At 48.4% G+C, this 12,387-nt stretch overlaps 2 protein-coding genes across 2 annotated transcripts in view; one reads left to right on the top strand and one right to left on the bottom strand.

Moving 5' to 3' along the window:
• Itgae (integrin subunit alpha E) overlaps positions 1-12,387 on the top strand; it is a 46,973-nt gene that overhangs the window by 29,684 nt on the left and 4,902 nt on the right. The window contains exons 21-28 of the mRNA XM_005350273.2: positions 186-318; positions 2,488-2,586; positions 3,397-3,476; positions 4,224-4,298; positions 5,572-5,635; positions 5,715-5,822; positions 9,963-10,019; positions 10,269-10,364. Coding sequence (XP_005350330.1) covers positions 186-318; positions 2,488-2,586; positions 3,397-3,476; positions 4,224-4,298; positions 5,572-5,635; positions 5,715-5,822; positions 9,963-10,019; positions 10,269-10,364 — 712 coding nt within the window. The remainder of the gene's footprint in view (positions 1-185; positions 319-2,487; positions 2,587-3,396; positions 3,477-4,223; positions 4,299-5,571; positions 5,636-5,714; positions 5,823-9,962; positions 10,020-10,268; positions 10,365-12,387) is intronic.
• Positions 7,106-9,773, bottom strand: Haspin (histone H3 associated protein kinase). Its single transcript, XM_005349611.3, has one exon. The coding sequence runs from the start codon at positions 9,771-9,773 to the stop codon at positions 7,530-7,532; it is 2,244 nt and encodes a 747-aa protein (XP_005349668.1). The 3' UTR covers positions 7,106-7,529.

Raw genomic sequence — 12,387 nt, 5'->3', positions numbered from 1 at the left:
CCTTTTCTGTAGGTGTGTGTGTGTATTTGTGTACATTTTTGGCAAAGGCTAAAAGAGGGTATGATGTGTGATCTCTCTCTCTCTTTCTCTCTCTCTCTCTCTCTCTCTCTCTCTCTCTCTCTCTCTTTCTCTCTCTCCTCTCTCTCTCTCTCTCCTCTCTCTCTCTCTCTCTCCACCCTTTGCAGGCACGAACTGGTGGTGGGTGTCACAAAGGAGCTGACCATGAACATCAACCTGACTAACTCCGGGGAAGACTCCTACATGACAAACATGGCTCTGAATTATCCCAAAAACTTACAGTTTAAGAGAATACAAAAGGTACCCGTGACACAGAGGCTTGGGAAGCATGCTGCCATGCCTTTTCCTTGTCGCCCACCTGCTTCCCTGCCATTGCCACCAGCCTCCTTCTACTCCATCTAGTATAAGAATTGCAATTAGACGAATCCTCTCCAATTCTGGGCCCTAAAAACCTTCAGTGGTACCACATGATCACCCCCTCCTTGTGTATAGTCTTCTTCTTTTTTTTTTTTTAAGATTTATTTTATTTATTATATATACACTGTTTTGTCTGCGTGTTTGCCTGCAGACCAGAAGAGGGCATCAGATCTGTAAGATGGTTGTCAGCCACCATGTGGTTGCTGGGAATTGAACTCAGGTCCTCTGGAAGAACAGCCAGTGCTCTTAACCTCTGAGCCATCTCTCCAGCCCGTGTATAGTCTTCTTTAACCAAGACTGTGAAAGATAAATTCTAATGCCTAAGGAATCGAAGAAGTGAAAAATTCTACCCAACTATTCACCAGACACAAGTCCAGCTGCAAAGATGGGCTTGCAAGCATGTGACTGCCAAGTGTCATGACACTGAAATGTTCTGTTCTCTTAATTCAAAGATGGTCAGGAACTGCTGTTTGAAGTTCTTTTGGGAACAAGGAAACCACCCCGCTCTTGTCTGGGGAATCTACGTCACCCGACAGAGAGGTAGATTCAGTGTCCACCTAAGGCACAGAGCTGCAGAGACAGTGTTTCTGGACACTGCTTTCCTCTTGTAGTGTATGCTAACCCAGCTGGGAGCCTGCTGCCCCTGGGCATCACCTGTCCCTTTCCTCTGCCCTGCAGTGCAGCTCTCTGGACTGCTTCATCTGCCTTCTTCCTTAACCCCACCTACTCCAACCCTCTGACAACTTAGAATTTTCCTTTGTTGAGAGAAGATACTCCATGAGACAGTCCTCATTCTAGTGAGTCAGTAAAATTTGAGTCTGGAGCTGGGTGGTGGTGGCACACGCCTTTAATCCTAGCACTTGGGAGGCAGAGGCAAGCAGATTTCAGTGAGCTCGAGGCCAGCCTGGTCTACAGAGTGAGTTCCAGGACAGCCAGAACTGCTACACAGAGACACCCTATTTCAAAAAAACAAACAAAAAAACAGAACAAAAAAACTTGACTCTGTTGGGACTATAGGTTTTCCCAGGGGTGGGGTGGGGCCTCAATTTGCTTGGCCTTAGTTAGCATTTATTGTGAAAAGTTAACATTATTTTCTGTATATGTAGGATGATGTACGGGTGATGGTAGAGTAGCGATGGGCCCTCTTGGGGAGAGCAGGGTATTTGGAAATCTAGATGAGGAGCCTTAGCTAGAAGGCCACATAGCAGTGTTTGAGCCTCCATCTCAGTGTGACACCCGCACTGGTCCACAGCCCAGCTCCAGTGTCTTCCTCTCCGTGAGGACTTTATGTAATCCTGTCTATTGGAACTGGTCCCCACTGCTACTGTGCCTCCCTCACAGAACACTACCCTTAGGCTTTGGATTTAAATTCGACCCTCAGTTGTGAGCAGACCAGGGACCAAGTCTGACAAGGAGACAAATCAGCAAATGGTTGTTGAATTTGTGTGAAGAAACCGCTCCATTTCCTGGAGAGATGGCTCAGTTAGAAGCACCAGCTGCTTTTCCAGAGGACCTGGGTTTGAGTCTCAGAAGCTACATGACAACTCACTGTTAAGGTTTTTCTTGCTGACAAACTTCTCTGCCGACACAATAAACCAATCAGACCAAATTAAACTGAATTAAAAGAAACCCAGGTTTAATGGATGCCAGCACTCCTGGGTGGGCCCGGGAAAAACACGGAGAGGGGAAAGGAGAACGGGAAGATCCACGTGTTCATGGGGGGGGGGCAGTTTAAATAGCCTGTGGGAGTGGTCTTGACCCTCCCTGGGGAGGGGTCACCGTTTGGAGGACTTTCTCAGAGGTGGGATCTGGACTGAGGCAACTCCCAGGGGAGGTGCTTGAAATAGAGCTTTCCACCCAACATTCCAACATGGATGCCAGGAGCTGGGGTGAAGCCCCCAGCCAAACATCCAATCTGATGCCCTCTTCTGACCTCTGAGGGTACCAGGCACACACATTCTTGCAAAGCATACATGCAGGCAAAACATACCTACCCATAAAATAAATAAATAAAAATTAAAACCAAAACCAAGACTTCTTCTGTTTTAACAGCCGCTCTCTCCAGACATTCAGTGTGATGAACCCAAGCCAGTTGCTTCAGTCCTGGTCGTGAACTGCAAGATTGGTCACCCCATACTCAAGCGCTCATCTGTGAGTCTGTTGTGATTAGGTGGCTCTTCTCACTACCCTTGAGCTCCCAACCGCAGCTGCATCTTCCAGCTGTGGTCACCATGCTTCCCTTTGCTGTGTTCACAACTGCTAAGCCTGCCCTGAAATGGAGACCGGTGGGGGTGTAGGAAATGGTTTTCTGATGTATAGCATGGCCAGTGTTGGCTTCTCCGAGGAAAGCAGAGAGAAGCGGGAGTAGTATGGAAGGAATATCCAACCAAATTATCTTTGGACTGTGCAGAAACTCGGTTGTAGTTTCCTTTACTTGAAGGAGAGTAACACCATCTGTTTGGCTCATTCGGTATTTGCAGAGTGAGCTTGTATGAAATAGTGGCTGTGCTACAAAACCAACAGAAACCCACGAGGAATGTAAACTGGGTCTCCTAGTGCTGCTTTAGTCACTGTTCTAGTGCTGTGACGAGACCATGTAACCAAGGCAACTCTTAGAAAAGGAAGCATTTAATTGGGCGCTTACAGCTTCAGAAGCTTAGTCCATTTTCATCATGGTGGCAGGAAGGCAGGGTGCTGGAGAAGTAGCCAAGAGCTACATCCTGATCCTGGGCAGACTGGCCTGGTTTGGCTTTTGAAAACTCAAAGCTCCCCTACCTCCCTAATGACGTATTTCCTCCAACAAAAACATACCTTCTAATCCTTCCTGTCCCTTCAGACTTCCACTCCCTGGCAGTCAAGTATTTGAGCCTATGGGGGCCATTCTTATTCAAATCACCACAGCCAGTTTGAAAGTGACTAGTTCCCCCATTTACTTAGGTCTTATTTCCTCCTTTAAAACAGGCAAATGTCTCAGTGATTTGGCAGCTAGAGGAGAGTATCTTTCCAAACAGGACAGCAGATGTCACTGTGACCATCTCTAAGTAAGTAGTGGCTGTGTTAGCAGACTTAGGATCTGGCCTTGGGGGGAAAATGTTGTTCTTGAGTGCTCTGGTTCTCTCTGGTTCTCTCACTGTTCTGGGAGAAACCTGAAGAAGTTTCCTCTCATCAAAGATATTTAAGATGTTCGAATTCACACAAAGGAACACTAAGGTATATTCTGGTGGGCTGGGCTTTGAACCTGAGTCCTAGTTCTGGCCTTCTCAACTCTGGCAGAACTCTGCAAGCCTCCGTGTTCTAAGGCAGAACAGGGTACGGTGCTGGGAACAATCAAACAAGGGCGATTCTACTCCTGAAGCAATGTCTGAAGATTTTTGTTTTGTTTTTGCAAGATAGGATTTCTCTGTAGCCCTGGCTGTTCTGGTACTTGCTCTGTAGACCAGGCTGGCCTTGAACTCAAGAGATCTGCCTGCCTCTGCCTCTGCTTCCTGAGTGCTGGGATAACAGGTGTGGGCCACCATGCTCAGCATTCTAGAACTAATTCTGATTGCCATGAGTTAGGAGGTGATACTGGCTTCTATTGACAGATGTTAGTAACTATTATTCAGTGTGGAGGACAAGTCCATAACAGGTCATCCTTTGGCTCAAAATGTCAAGTATGGAAGCTGAGAAATCCTTCTAAAACCAACATTTCCCTCAGTGTGAAATCTAAGAGATTCATCTTGGACATGTTTGTTTGGAAGTCAAGGTAACAAAGCAGTTGTATGGTCAATTGACACTTTTATTCCCAGTTCCGATGAGAAGTCTTTGGCCAGAGAGACCCACAGCCTTCAATTCAGGCATGCCTTCATTGCAGTTCTTTCCAGGTAAGTACTCGCAAGGGGTCTGTGTGATGGTCGTGCAATGAGGACAGCATTGGAGATTCTCTCATGTGGACAGAAGTGCCCAGTAGGGTGGATGTGGGCCTTGTCCTTCTCTGAGAGGAGGCTGCTTAGTGCCCAGCCTCTCTAGGATACTGTCAGGTTCAAAGGGTAGCCTCCTACACAAAAAGGGCAGGCTCACTGACTTGTCCAAAATTGAGTCCCAGCTCAACCTAGACTATAGGATTTCTGGTGGCTAGATAAAAGCTAGCATTCCTCAGGACTTGTTAAACTGGTTCCATTCTGTCAGAAGGAGTCATTTCCCTTACCACTGGCAAAAGGGATAGCTGGCTCTCCGATTAAAAACACCTGTGGTGCCTATCACCATTCTGAAGGCCATGCTAGAGACAGCCTTGGCAGTTTGGAATAAACTTTTACTTTTCTACCCATGGACCTGCAGTTTGGGCTTCTTTACTCCACCACGCGCATGTGTCATGTTGGGTTTTTTTTTTTTCTTTTTTTTTTTTTGGTTTTTCGAGACAGGGTTTCTCTGTGGCTTTGGAGCCTGTCCTGGAACTAGCTCTGTAGACCAGGCTGGTCTCGAACTCACAGAGATCCGCCTGCCTCTGCCTCCCGAGTGCTGGGATTAAAGGCGTGCGCCACCATCGCCCGGCTCATGTTGGGTTTTTAAAACACCAAAATGGTTGTCAAAAGCACAGTGCCAACTGGTCCTGCTACAAAAGGAAACTGTTGTGATGCTATGGAAAAGGAGGGACTGTGGGGCTGGAGAAGGGCTGGGGAGATGGCTCAGTGAGAAAAGTTCTCCCTGTGTAAGCATCAGGACCCGAGTTCAGGTTCTTGGCAGCCATGTAAAAGTCAGGTGTGTAAGTCAGTGCTGGGGTGGGTGGGGTAAGAGAGGCATCCTTCCAGCTCACCAGCCAGCCAGTCTAGCAGAAATAGCAAGCTCCCAGGTTCAGTGAGATACTGTCAAGAACTGAACTGGAGAGTGTAGGGGACTTGCTGTTGACCTGGCCTGAAATGTGCACCCACAGCAAGTGCACTGCCACACGTGAACACATAAGTTAGAGAAAGGAAAGGAGGCTACTCAGCAGAGTCCAGCTGTATAGCTTGCAAATATTCTTTTGTCCCAGCTGCCTGACAAAGCACTTAACATTTGACCTTCAGCCTTGAGTCCTGGTCAGACCTGGTGCTGTCTGTCCTAGTGTTTCCAGTTGGAACCAGAAGGAGTTTAAGTTCTCACGCAGTCTTCTCATTGCAGGCCGTCAGTGATGTACATGGACACAAGCCAGAGCTCTTCTGAGCACAAAGAATTCCTCTTTAACGTAAGTACACAGTGCTTACTGTCCACCTAAGGCTGGGAAAGTCACTGAGCATTGACCTGTTGCTCATTTTATTTGGCAGATAAATGGGGAAAATCTCTTTGGAGCTGTATTCCAGTTGCAAATTTGTGTCCCCATCAAATTACAAGGTTTCCGGATTGTAAGAGTGAAGAATCTAACAAAGACTCAGGTATTTAAATGGGAAATGGGATTCTTTTTTTCTCCCCAAGACAACAGGGTTTCTCTGTGTAGTCTTAGCTGTCCTGGAACTCGCTCTGTACACCAGGCTGGCTTCGAACTCACTGAGATCTGCCTGCCTCTGTCTCCTAGGTGTGTATCACCACTGCCCAGCTTTTTTGCTTTTCTGGTTTTTCAAGGATTTTTTTTTTTTTTTTTTTTTTGGTTTTTCGAGACAGGGTTTCTCTGTAGCTTTGGTGCCTGTCCTGGAACTAGCTCTGTAGACCAGGCTGGTCTTGAACTCACAGAGATCCGCCTGCCTCTGCCTCCCGAGTGCTGGGATTAAAGGCGTGCGCCACCACCGCCCGGCTCTCAAGGATTCTTTATCATGATCCATCTCTTTCCAGAGACTACAGATTCTCAAAGGTATGAAAACTAGAGCTTTAACTAGGCCTGGCACACACGCTTATAATCATAGCTATCTGTGAGAATGAGGCAAAGAATCATAAATTTAAGCCAGCTTGGCTATGGTTTAAGTTCAAGACTACTCTGAGCAACTTAGTGAGATCTTGTCATAAAGAGGGCTGGGGATGCCGCTGAGTGCAAGGCTGCTTGCTATCCTGCACAAGGTCCTAGATTCAAACATTAGGACTACAGAAACAAAACAGGGGCTGGGGGAATAACTCAGTAAAGCATTTGCCTAATAAGCACGAGATTTGATTCTCACAATCCATGTAAAAATGCTGCTGGAGGTGGTATGTGCTTGTCATCTCACTGCAAGGAAAGTGAAGGATCCCTGAGACTCACTAGCCCAGAAACCTAGCTGAATCGGTGAACTCCAGGCCCATGACCGATTGTCACAAAGGTGGCTGGCATTCCTGAGGATGGTACCTGAAGCTGTCCTCTGATTTCTACTTGTCCCTCAACCCTACTTGCCTCTCAACCCATACCTGCACACAAACCAATATGCATTTAAAACTTTAAAAACAAAATCCAAACAAACCAACATGAACTCTAGGAGTAAAAGATAAGACTACTGAATTATGAGGAAGTATAGGAGTAAGTCAGGAGGAAAATGAATTATTAGATCGTAAAGCCATCTATTTCCCTTTCTTTGATGAAAATAAGCAAAAATTCAAACATCAGTACCATAGAGCCATTTATTTCCCTTTTGAGAATCTATAAATTGTGCTTCTGTTTCTGTGTGATTGGAGAATGAATCTGACAAACATTTCCCACACTTCCCCTATGCTGGTGTACACCGTCTCCGTTTTGACCCTCTAGTTTCTTTTTTTGCTCTGTTCTGCAACATCCTTTTTGCATTCAGTAAATAATTCATCTGAGGTCTGGTTCCTGCACCAGCCTTGACAACAGCATCAGGAGCAGGAAGGACCACAGCTGAGAGCTGGGCTTTTCTGACTTGTTTTTGCTCCTCCTACATAGGGTGTCAGGTTTGCTGACTTTGCTGACAGAAAGAGGACGCATAAGATGTATACACTTGTCCTCTATGGAGTTTATTTTTAAGAACACTTGTTAAAAGCAAGTTTAATCATGTCGATAAACATTTTGGTTACCTTTAAAAACAAGATTCTCTTTTAAAAAGCTGACAGGGAACTCATAAAGATGGGCTTTTACCTCCATCCTGCTCCAGTGGTGGCAGAGATTAAAAACAGTTCCAGAGGCGTTGGAGGTGGACTCAGTGTGAGCACTAAGTACCGGCTTACTGGAACAGACTGTGTTGGCAGAGCAGGTCAGTGGCAGAGCTGAAACTCAGGACAGTTCTGTAGAAATGCTGCAGTTTTTTCTTAACTTGCTTCATAGCCGTGGTCTGACATTTAGTCTTAAAGCGCATATGATTCAGAATCTTGTCTGTGAGGTAATGTAGCCACAGCACATTATTGTAAGGGTGATACTCACCCCAGCAATTTCTGTTCTCCTTCCTCATGAGCCTGTAGATCTCAAACTGGTAGTCACCCTCACCTGTAAAGAGGTCCTCTTCGGAGGAGATATCACAGAAAACCACAATGCCATCCCGCTCCAGGCGGGACAGGGTGTAGTCAATGATGTTAACTTGTAGCCCGTGGGTGGGGATGGTGCTTGTCTTGCCATTGAGGGTGTAGCGGAGCTCCCTGAGGTTGGTTTTCTTTAGGAGCACATTCCCCCAGTGTAAGTCCCGGTGCTCAAAGTGCAGCGAGGCCTCTGCCACGGCGAGGGAGGCGGTGACCTGGTGTAGAATGCTCTTCGCAGTCGACAGGGAGGACAGCTTTGCTTGCATTTGCTCCAAGTCAACCCCACCAAACTCAAATTCCAGTATAATAAAGAGCTGGTCTTCCTGGAAAAAGTCAGGCCGGTCATTTGCAGATTTTTTGGTTGAGTTATAGTTGTCCCAGGCTTTGAGCAGCAAGGGAGGGTAAGGCCCTTGGACACAGTGTACTGAGTTCAGCCCAATAAAGCCTTCTGTGCGGTTGTACACCTCATCAGACAACAGGCTCAGCTCTTTGGAGATGATGATCTCGGGTAGGATCTCCTCAAAGGTTTTTTGGTGGGACCCATTGACTAAATCTGGTCCTTCGATAGCAATGACTTTTAGGGCGACAGGTGTTTGATCAGTAATTATTTGAAACACTTCCCCGAACACTCCTTCCCCAATCTTCTCACAGTGTTCCAGTTTTTCAGTGGAAAGGCAGTCATTAAAGGGGATAGGCCCTTCCTGATTACATTCCCCATAAACCTTTTCAGCATAAGATGACTTTTTGTCTGTGACCTGCAGGGTCTTTAAGGGGCTTAGCAAATACATAGAAGAGGAGTGGCAGGAGGAAACAGTTCTGTTCATGGTAAGAGGGGCTGAACATTCAGACAGGAGGGACCTAGAGGGAGAACAGGCAAGATTGCCGCTGCATACCTCTGACACATTAGCCACGATTTTCTTCTTGTGGAAGTTGAAGGAGGCTCTGGTTTTGGTCCAAGAACAGGTCTCACTGATGTTATTCAAGCCCAGGGAAGGGACTGAATCTTTCCTTCTCTGCTTAGATTCGTAAAGAGCGGAGGTTCCCATCGCTTCTTGCTGTTTCCTCTTCTGGAGTGATTCAGTTCTCTTAGGCCTGCAGATTTGCCCTGGTACACAAAGGTCTTTGCAATTACTGGCCTTTCCACAATCCATCTGGTCGGCTCCTTGAGACACAACCTTTTGACTTGTGGCCCTTGCCGCTCTTGCCAGACCCGAGCCCTTTAGTCTGTTTCCCACCTGCTGTGTCTCACGACACGACTCCTCCGCATTATTTCCATCTGTTCCAAACTCGTTATCTTCTGTGGTCCCCGAGTCCACAAGGCTTAAGAGAGCTGACCCGAAGCCTGCTTCGGCTTGGTGGGCCGTCGTGTTGAACCCGCCTCCATCTGTTGCTGCTTCCTGGGAGCAGGGCAGCGATGCCTCCTCCAGGGAGGCTTCCGGCAAGAGGAAGCCATTGGGGACTGCAGGGGCTACATCCGGGGAGTCGGGGGCTCCGGGGGAGGCCGGAGAGCTGAACAGGGAGGCGCTGGTGCCCAGGTCGTTGCTGCCCTTGGACTGGCTGCACACGCTGAGGTCCGGGCTGAGACAGCCCAAGTTGCAGTTAGGGAAGAGTGGCGGTCGCAGAAGGCCGCGCGGGGTGCTGTACTTCTGCGGGGTCCGAGGTCGCAGCCTCTGGGTGGCTGTCAAGCTCTTCTGGTCCCGGGAGATGCGTCTCGGAGGACGCCGGCGCCGGGGCCTCACGGGGCTGCCAGGGAAATCGGGGTCGTCAGGGTCGTCAGAAGTGGCAGACGACTGGTCATTGCCGCTGAAGCTGCTGCTGCTGAAGGCGCGCTTCGGATCCGGCGGCTGGAACCATGGTACGGCCTGCCGGCTAGGCTGCCGTTGCGACCTCCGGACGCCCCTCGCCGCGTACGTTCGGAAGAAACGGGTCCCGGGTGCCGGGAGAGACGCTGCCATGGCGGGTGCCCGCCCGAAAGTTCAAACTGAAACACCGCGAGACTCCGCGAGCGCGCCCGCCGGCCCGCCGGGTCCTAGCGCCGGCTCTCAGCTGCGCAGCTCGCCGGACTTACCGAAGCCGCCAGGGGGCAGATCCCTAGCGCGACCTAGAGCGCTCTGGGCGGCTCAGGCAGGGATCTCGTTTTTCAGGCCCACACTGAATGCACGCAGAGTCGAGAGAGCGCGTGTGGAAGCGATCCTGTTCAGGTGAGCGAGGTCTCCTCGAGAGCCCGAGAGAGGGATGTGGAGAGCCCCCTAAAAGGGTGACCGCAGAGGTCAGGTCGCAGCTTCTGCAAAGTTCTTTCTGTGACTCTCAGCCTCACTGGTCTTGCTTGCCAGGGTGACTGACTCTTTGCTTGGGCGAAGGGGTTTGCTCAAACTGCTCTGGGACCTTAGATGCTCTATCCCAGATATCCCAAGAAGGGAGTAAGCAAACTCACTTTTTTGCTTTTGCAGCATGTAGAAGAGTGGCATTCAGTGATCTGTGCTATCACATCGAATAAAGAAAATGTCACTGTGGCTGCGGAGATCTCCCTGGGCCACACTAAGCAGGTACCACTAAAATTCTGCAGATTGGGTCATCCAGCTCTAGGGCCTCTCCTCTAGAAGGAATAATAGCATCTGGAATGTGTCACCAGAGTAGATCGCTTGTTTGACCTTCTGTCCCAACCTGCGCTTAGCAAGTACGTAGTAGGTATCTTAATCCTTTTCCACACTGACTTGTAGGAATTACCCGTAATTCCTCTTTGCTACTTCCCCGTGTGTATCCTAGCAGCAAAGCCTGCCATCCCACCTTCTCTGTCTCTACTCATGTGGTTGTCATTCAAGTGGGGCCTGTTGCATAAACCTTGGGCACGCTCTCTTTGTCTTGGCTTTTCCCCTAATCTATACAAAAATAATTCTTATTTATTTATTTATTTATTTTTCCATTAAAAAATTTACACTCCCCTCCTCCCATTCTCCTCCTGCTCACCCACTCCTCCTCCTCTCTCCCCCTCCCTCCTTAAGAGAGGGCAGAGTTCCCAGCCCTGTGGGAAGTCCAAGGCCCTCCCCCCTACATCCAGGCCTAGGAAGCTTTGCATCCAAATAGACTAGGGTCCCAAAAAGCCAGTACTGCAGTAGAAACAAGTCCCAGTGCCTTTATCAATGGCTTCTCAGTCAGCCCCCACTGTCAGCCACATTCTGAGAGTCTGGTTTGATCGCATGCTCATTCAGTCCTGGTCCAGCTGGATTTGGTGAGCTCCCATTAGAACAGGCACACTGCCTCAGTGGGTGGACCAACCCCTCGCGGTCCAGACTTCCTTACTCATCTTCTCCTTCCTTCTGTTCTTCAGTTGGACCTTGGGAGCTCAGTCCGTTACTCTGATGAGGGTCTCTGTCTCTATCTCCATCTGTAGCCAGATGCAGATTCTATGGTGATATTCGAGATAATCATCAGTGTGATACTGGGGCAAGGCCAGTTCAGGCCCCCTCTACTCTGCTGCCCAAGGACCTACCTGGGGACATCCCCGTGGACACCTGGGATCCCCTCTAGAGCCAAGTCTCTTGCCAACTCTAAAATGGCTCCCTTAATGTAAATATCTTCTTCCCTGCTCCTATATCCGCCCTTCCTCCATATCCACTCTGATTCATCTTGCTTTTTTATTATTATTATTATTATTTTTTGTTGAAAAAAATTTCTGCCTCCTCCCCGCCTCCCATTTCCCTCCCCCTCCTCCCACTCCTCTCCCCCTCCCCCCACTCCTCTTAAAGAGCTGAAGAGATGGATCAGAGCGTGTACTGATCTTACAGAAGATGTGGTTCAGTTCCTGGCCCCCAAGTTGGGCAGCTCACAACCACTTATAACTCCAGCTGTGGGGGATCTGATGCCCTCTCCTAGTCTCCATGGACACCCGCACTCACCTCCACACGTGCACATATATACACATGATTTTAAAAAAATGAAATAATTCTTCAGTTAGCATTAGACTGTGCTATCTTCCTTTAAAAACGAAAATCAAGCCAGGCGGTGGTGGTGCACGCCTTTAATCCCGGCACTCAGGAGGCAGAGGCAGGCAGGTCTCTGTGAATTCCAGACCAGCCTAGTCTACAAGAGCTAGGCTCCAAAGCTACAGAGAAACTCTGTCTCCAAACAAACAAACAAACACAAAAACCCCACAAAAAAATCAGAAACTCCCAACAAACAGAAGCAGTAGACTTTGGAGTTGGATACATTTAGGTTAAAATCCATTCTGCTTCCATGACAAGCAAAGAATCTGCTCTCTGTCTGTCCTTTCTCACGTATCTCTCCCTTATGCCCAGATAGTCTGTTATTTCTGTTTTTTAGCTTGTTAATATCATTGTGGCAACTGGGACTTTGCACTTGTTAATTTGCTTAACACTGCTCAAATTTTATTTTCCTAGAAAGGCCTTATGATGAAGTGGGAACAGTCAAGTTTAACACTGTTCAGTGTTTCAGATGAGAGCAGTGTGATTGCAACTGAGGTGGACGTGGGAATGGAGGACAAGGGACACGTGGATGACCGACTGTTTTAGATGAACTGTCCAAAGCTGATGTTGGGAGGACAAGGGACAC

Source organism: Microtus ochrogaster, chromosome 7, assembly GCF_000317375.1.
Source record: "Microtus ochrogaster isolate Prairie Vole_2 chromosome 7, MicOch1.0, whole genome shotgun sequence".
NCBI lineage: Eukaryota > Metazoa > Chordata > Mammalia > Rodentia > Cricetidae > Microtus > Microtus ochrogaster.
Note: the sequence above shows the minus strand (reverse complement) of the source record. Positions and strands in the feature narration are given on the sequence as shown.

What these genes read in the sequence shown, in the direction of transcription:
- Haspin (XM_005349611.3), bottom strand. Translation starts at nt 9,773, where the DNA reads ATGGCAGCGTCTCTCCCGGCACCCGGGACCCGTTTCTTCCGAACGTAC.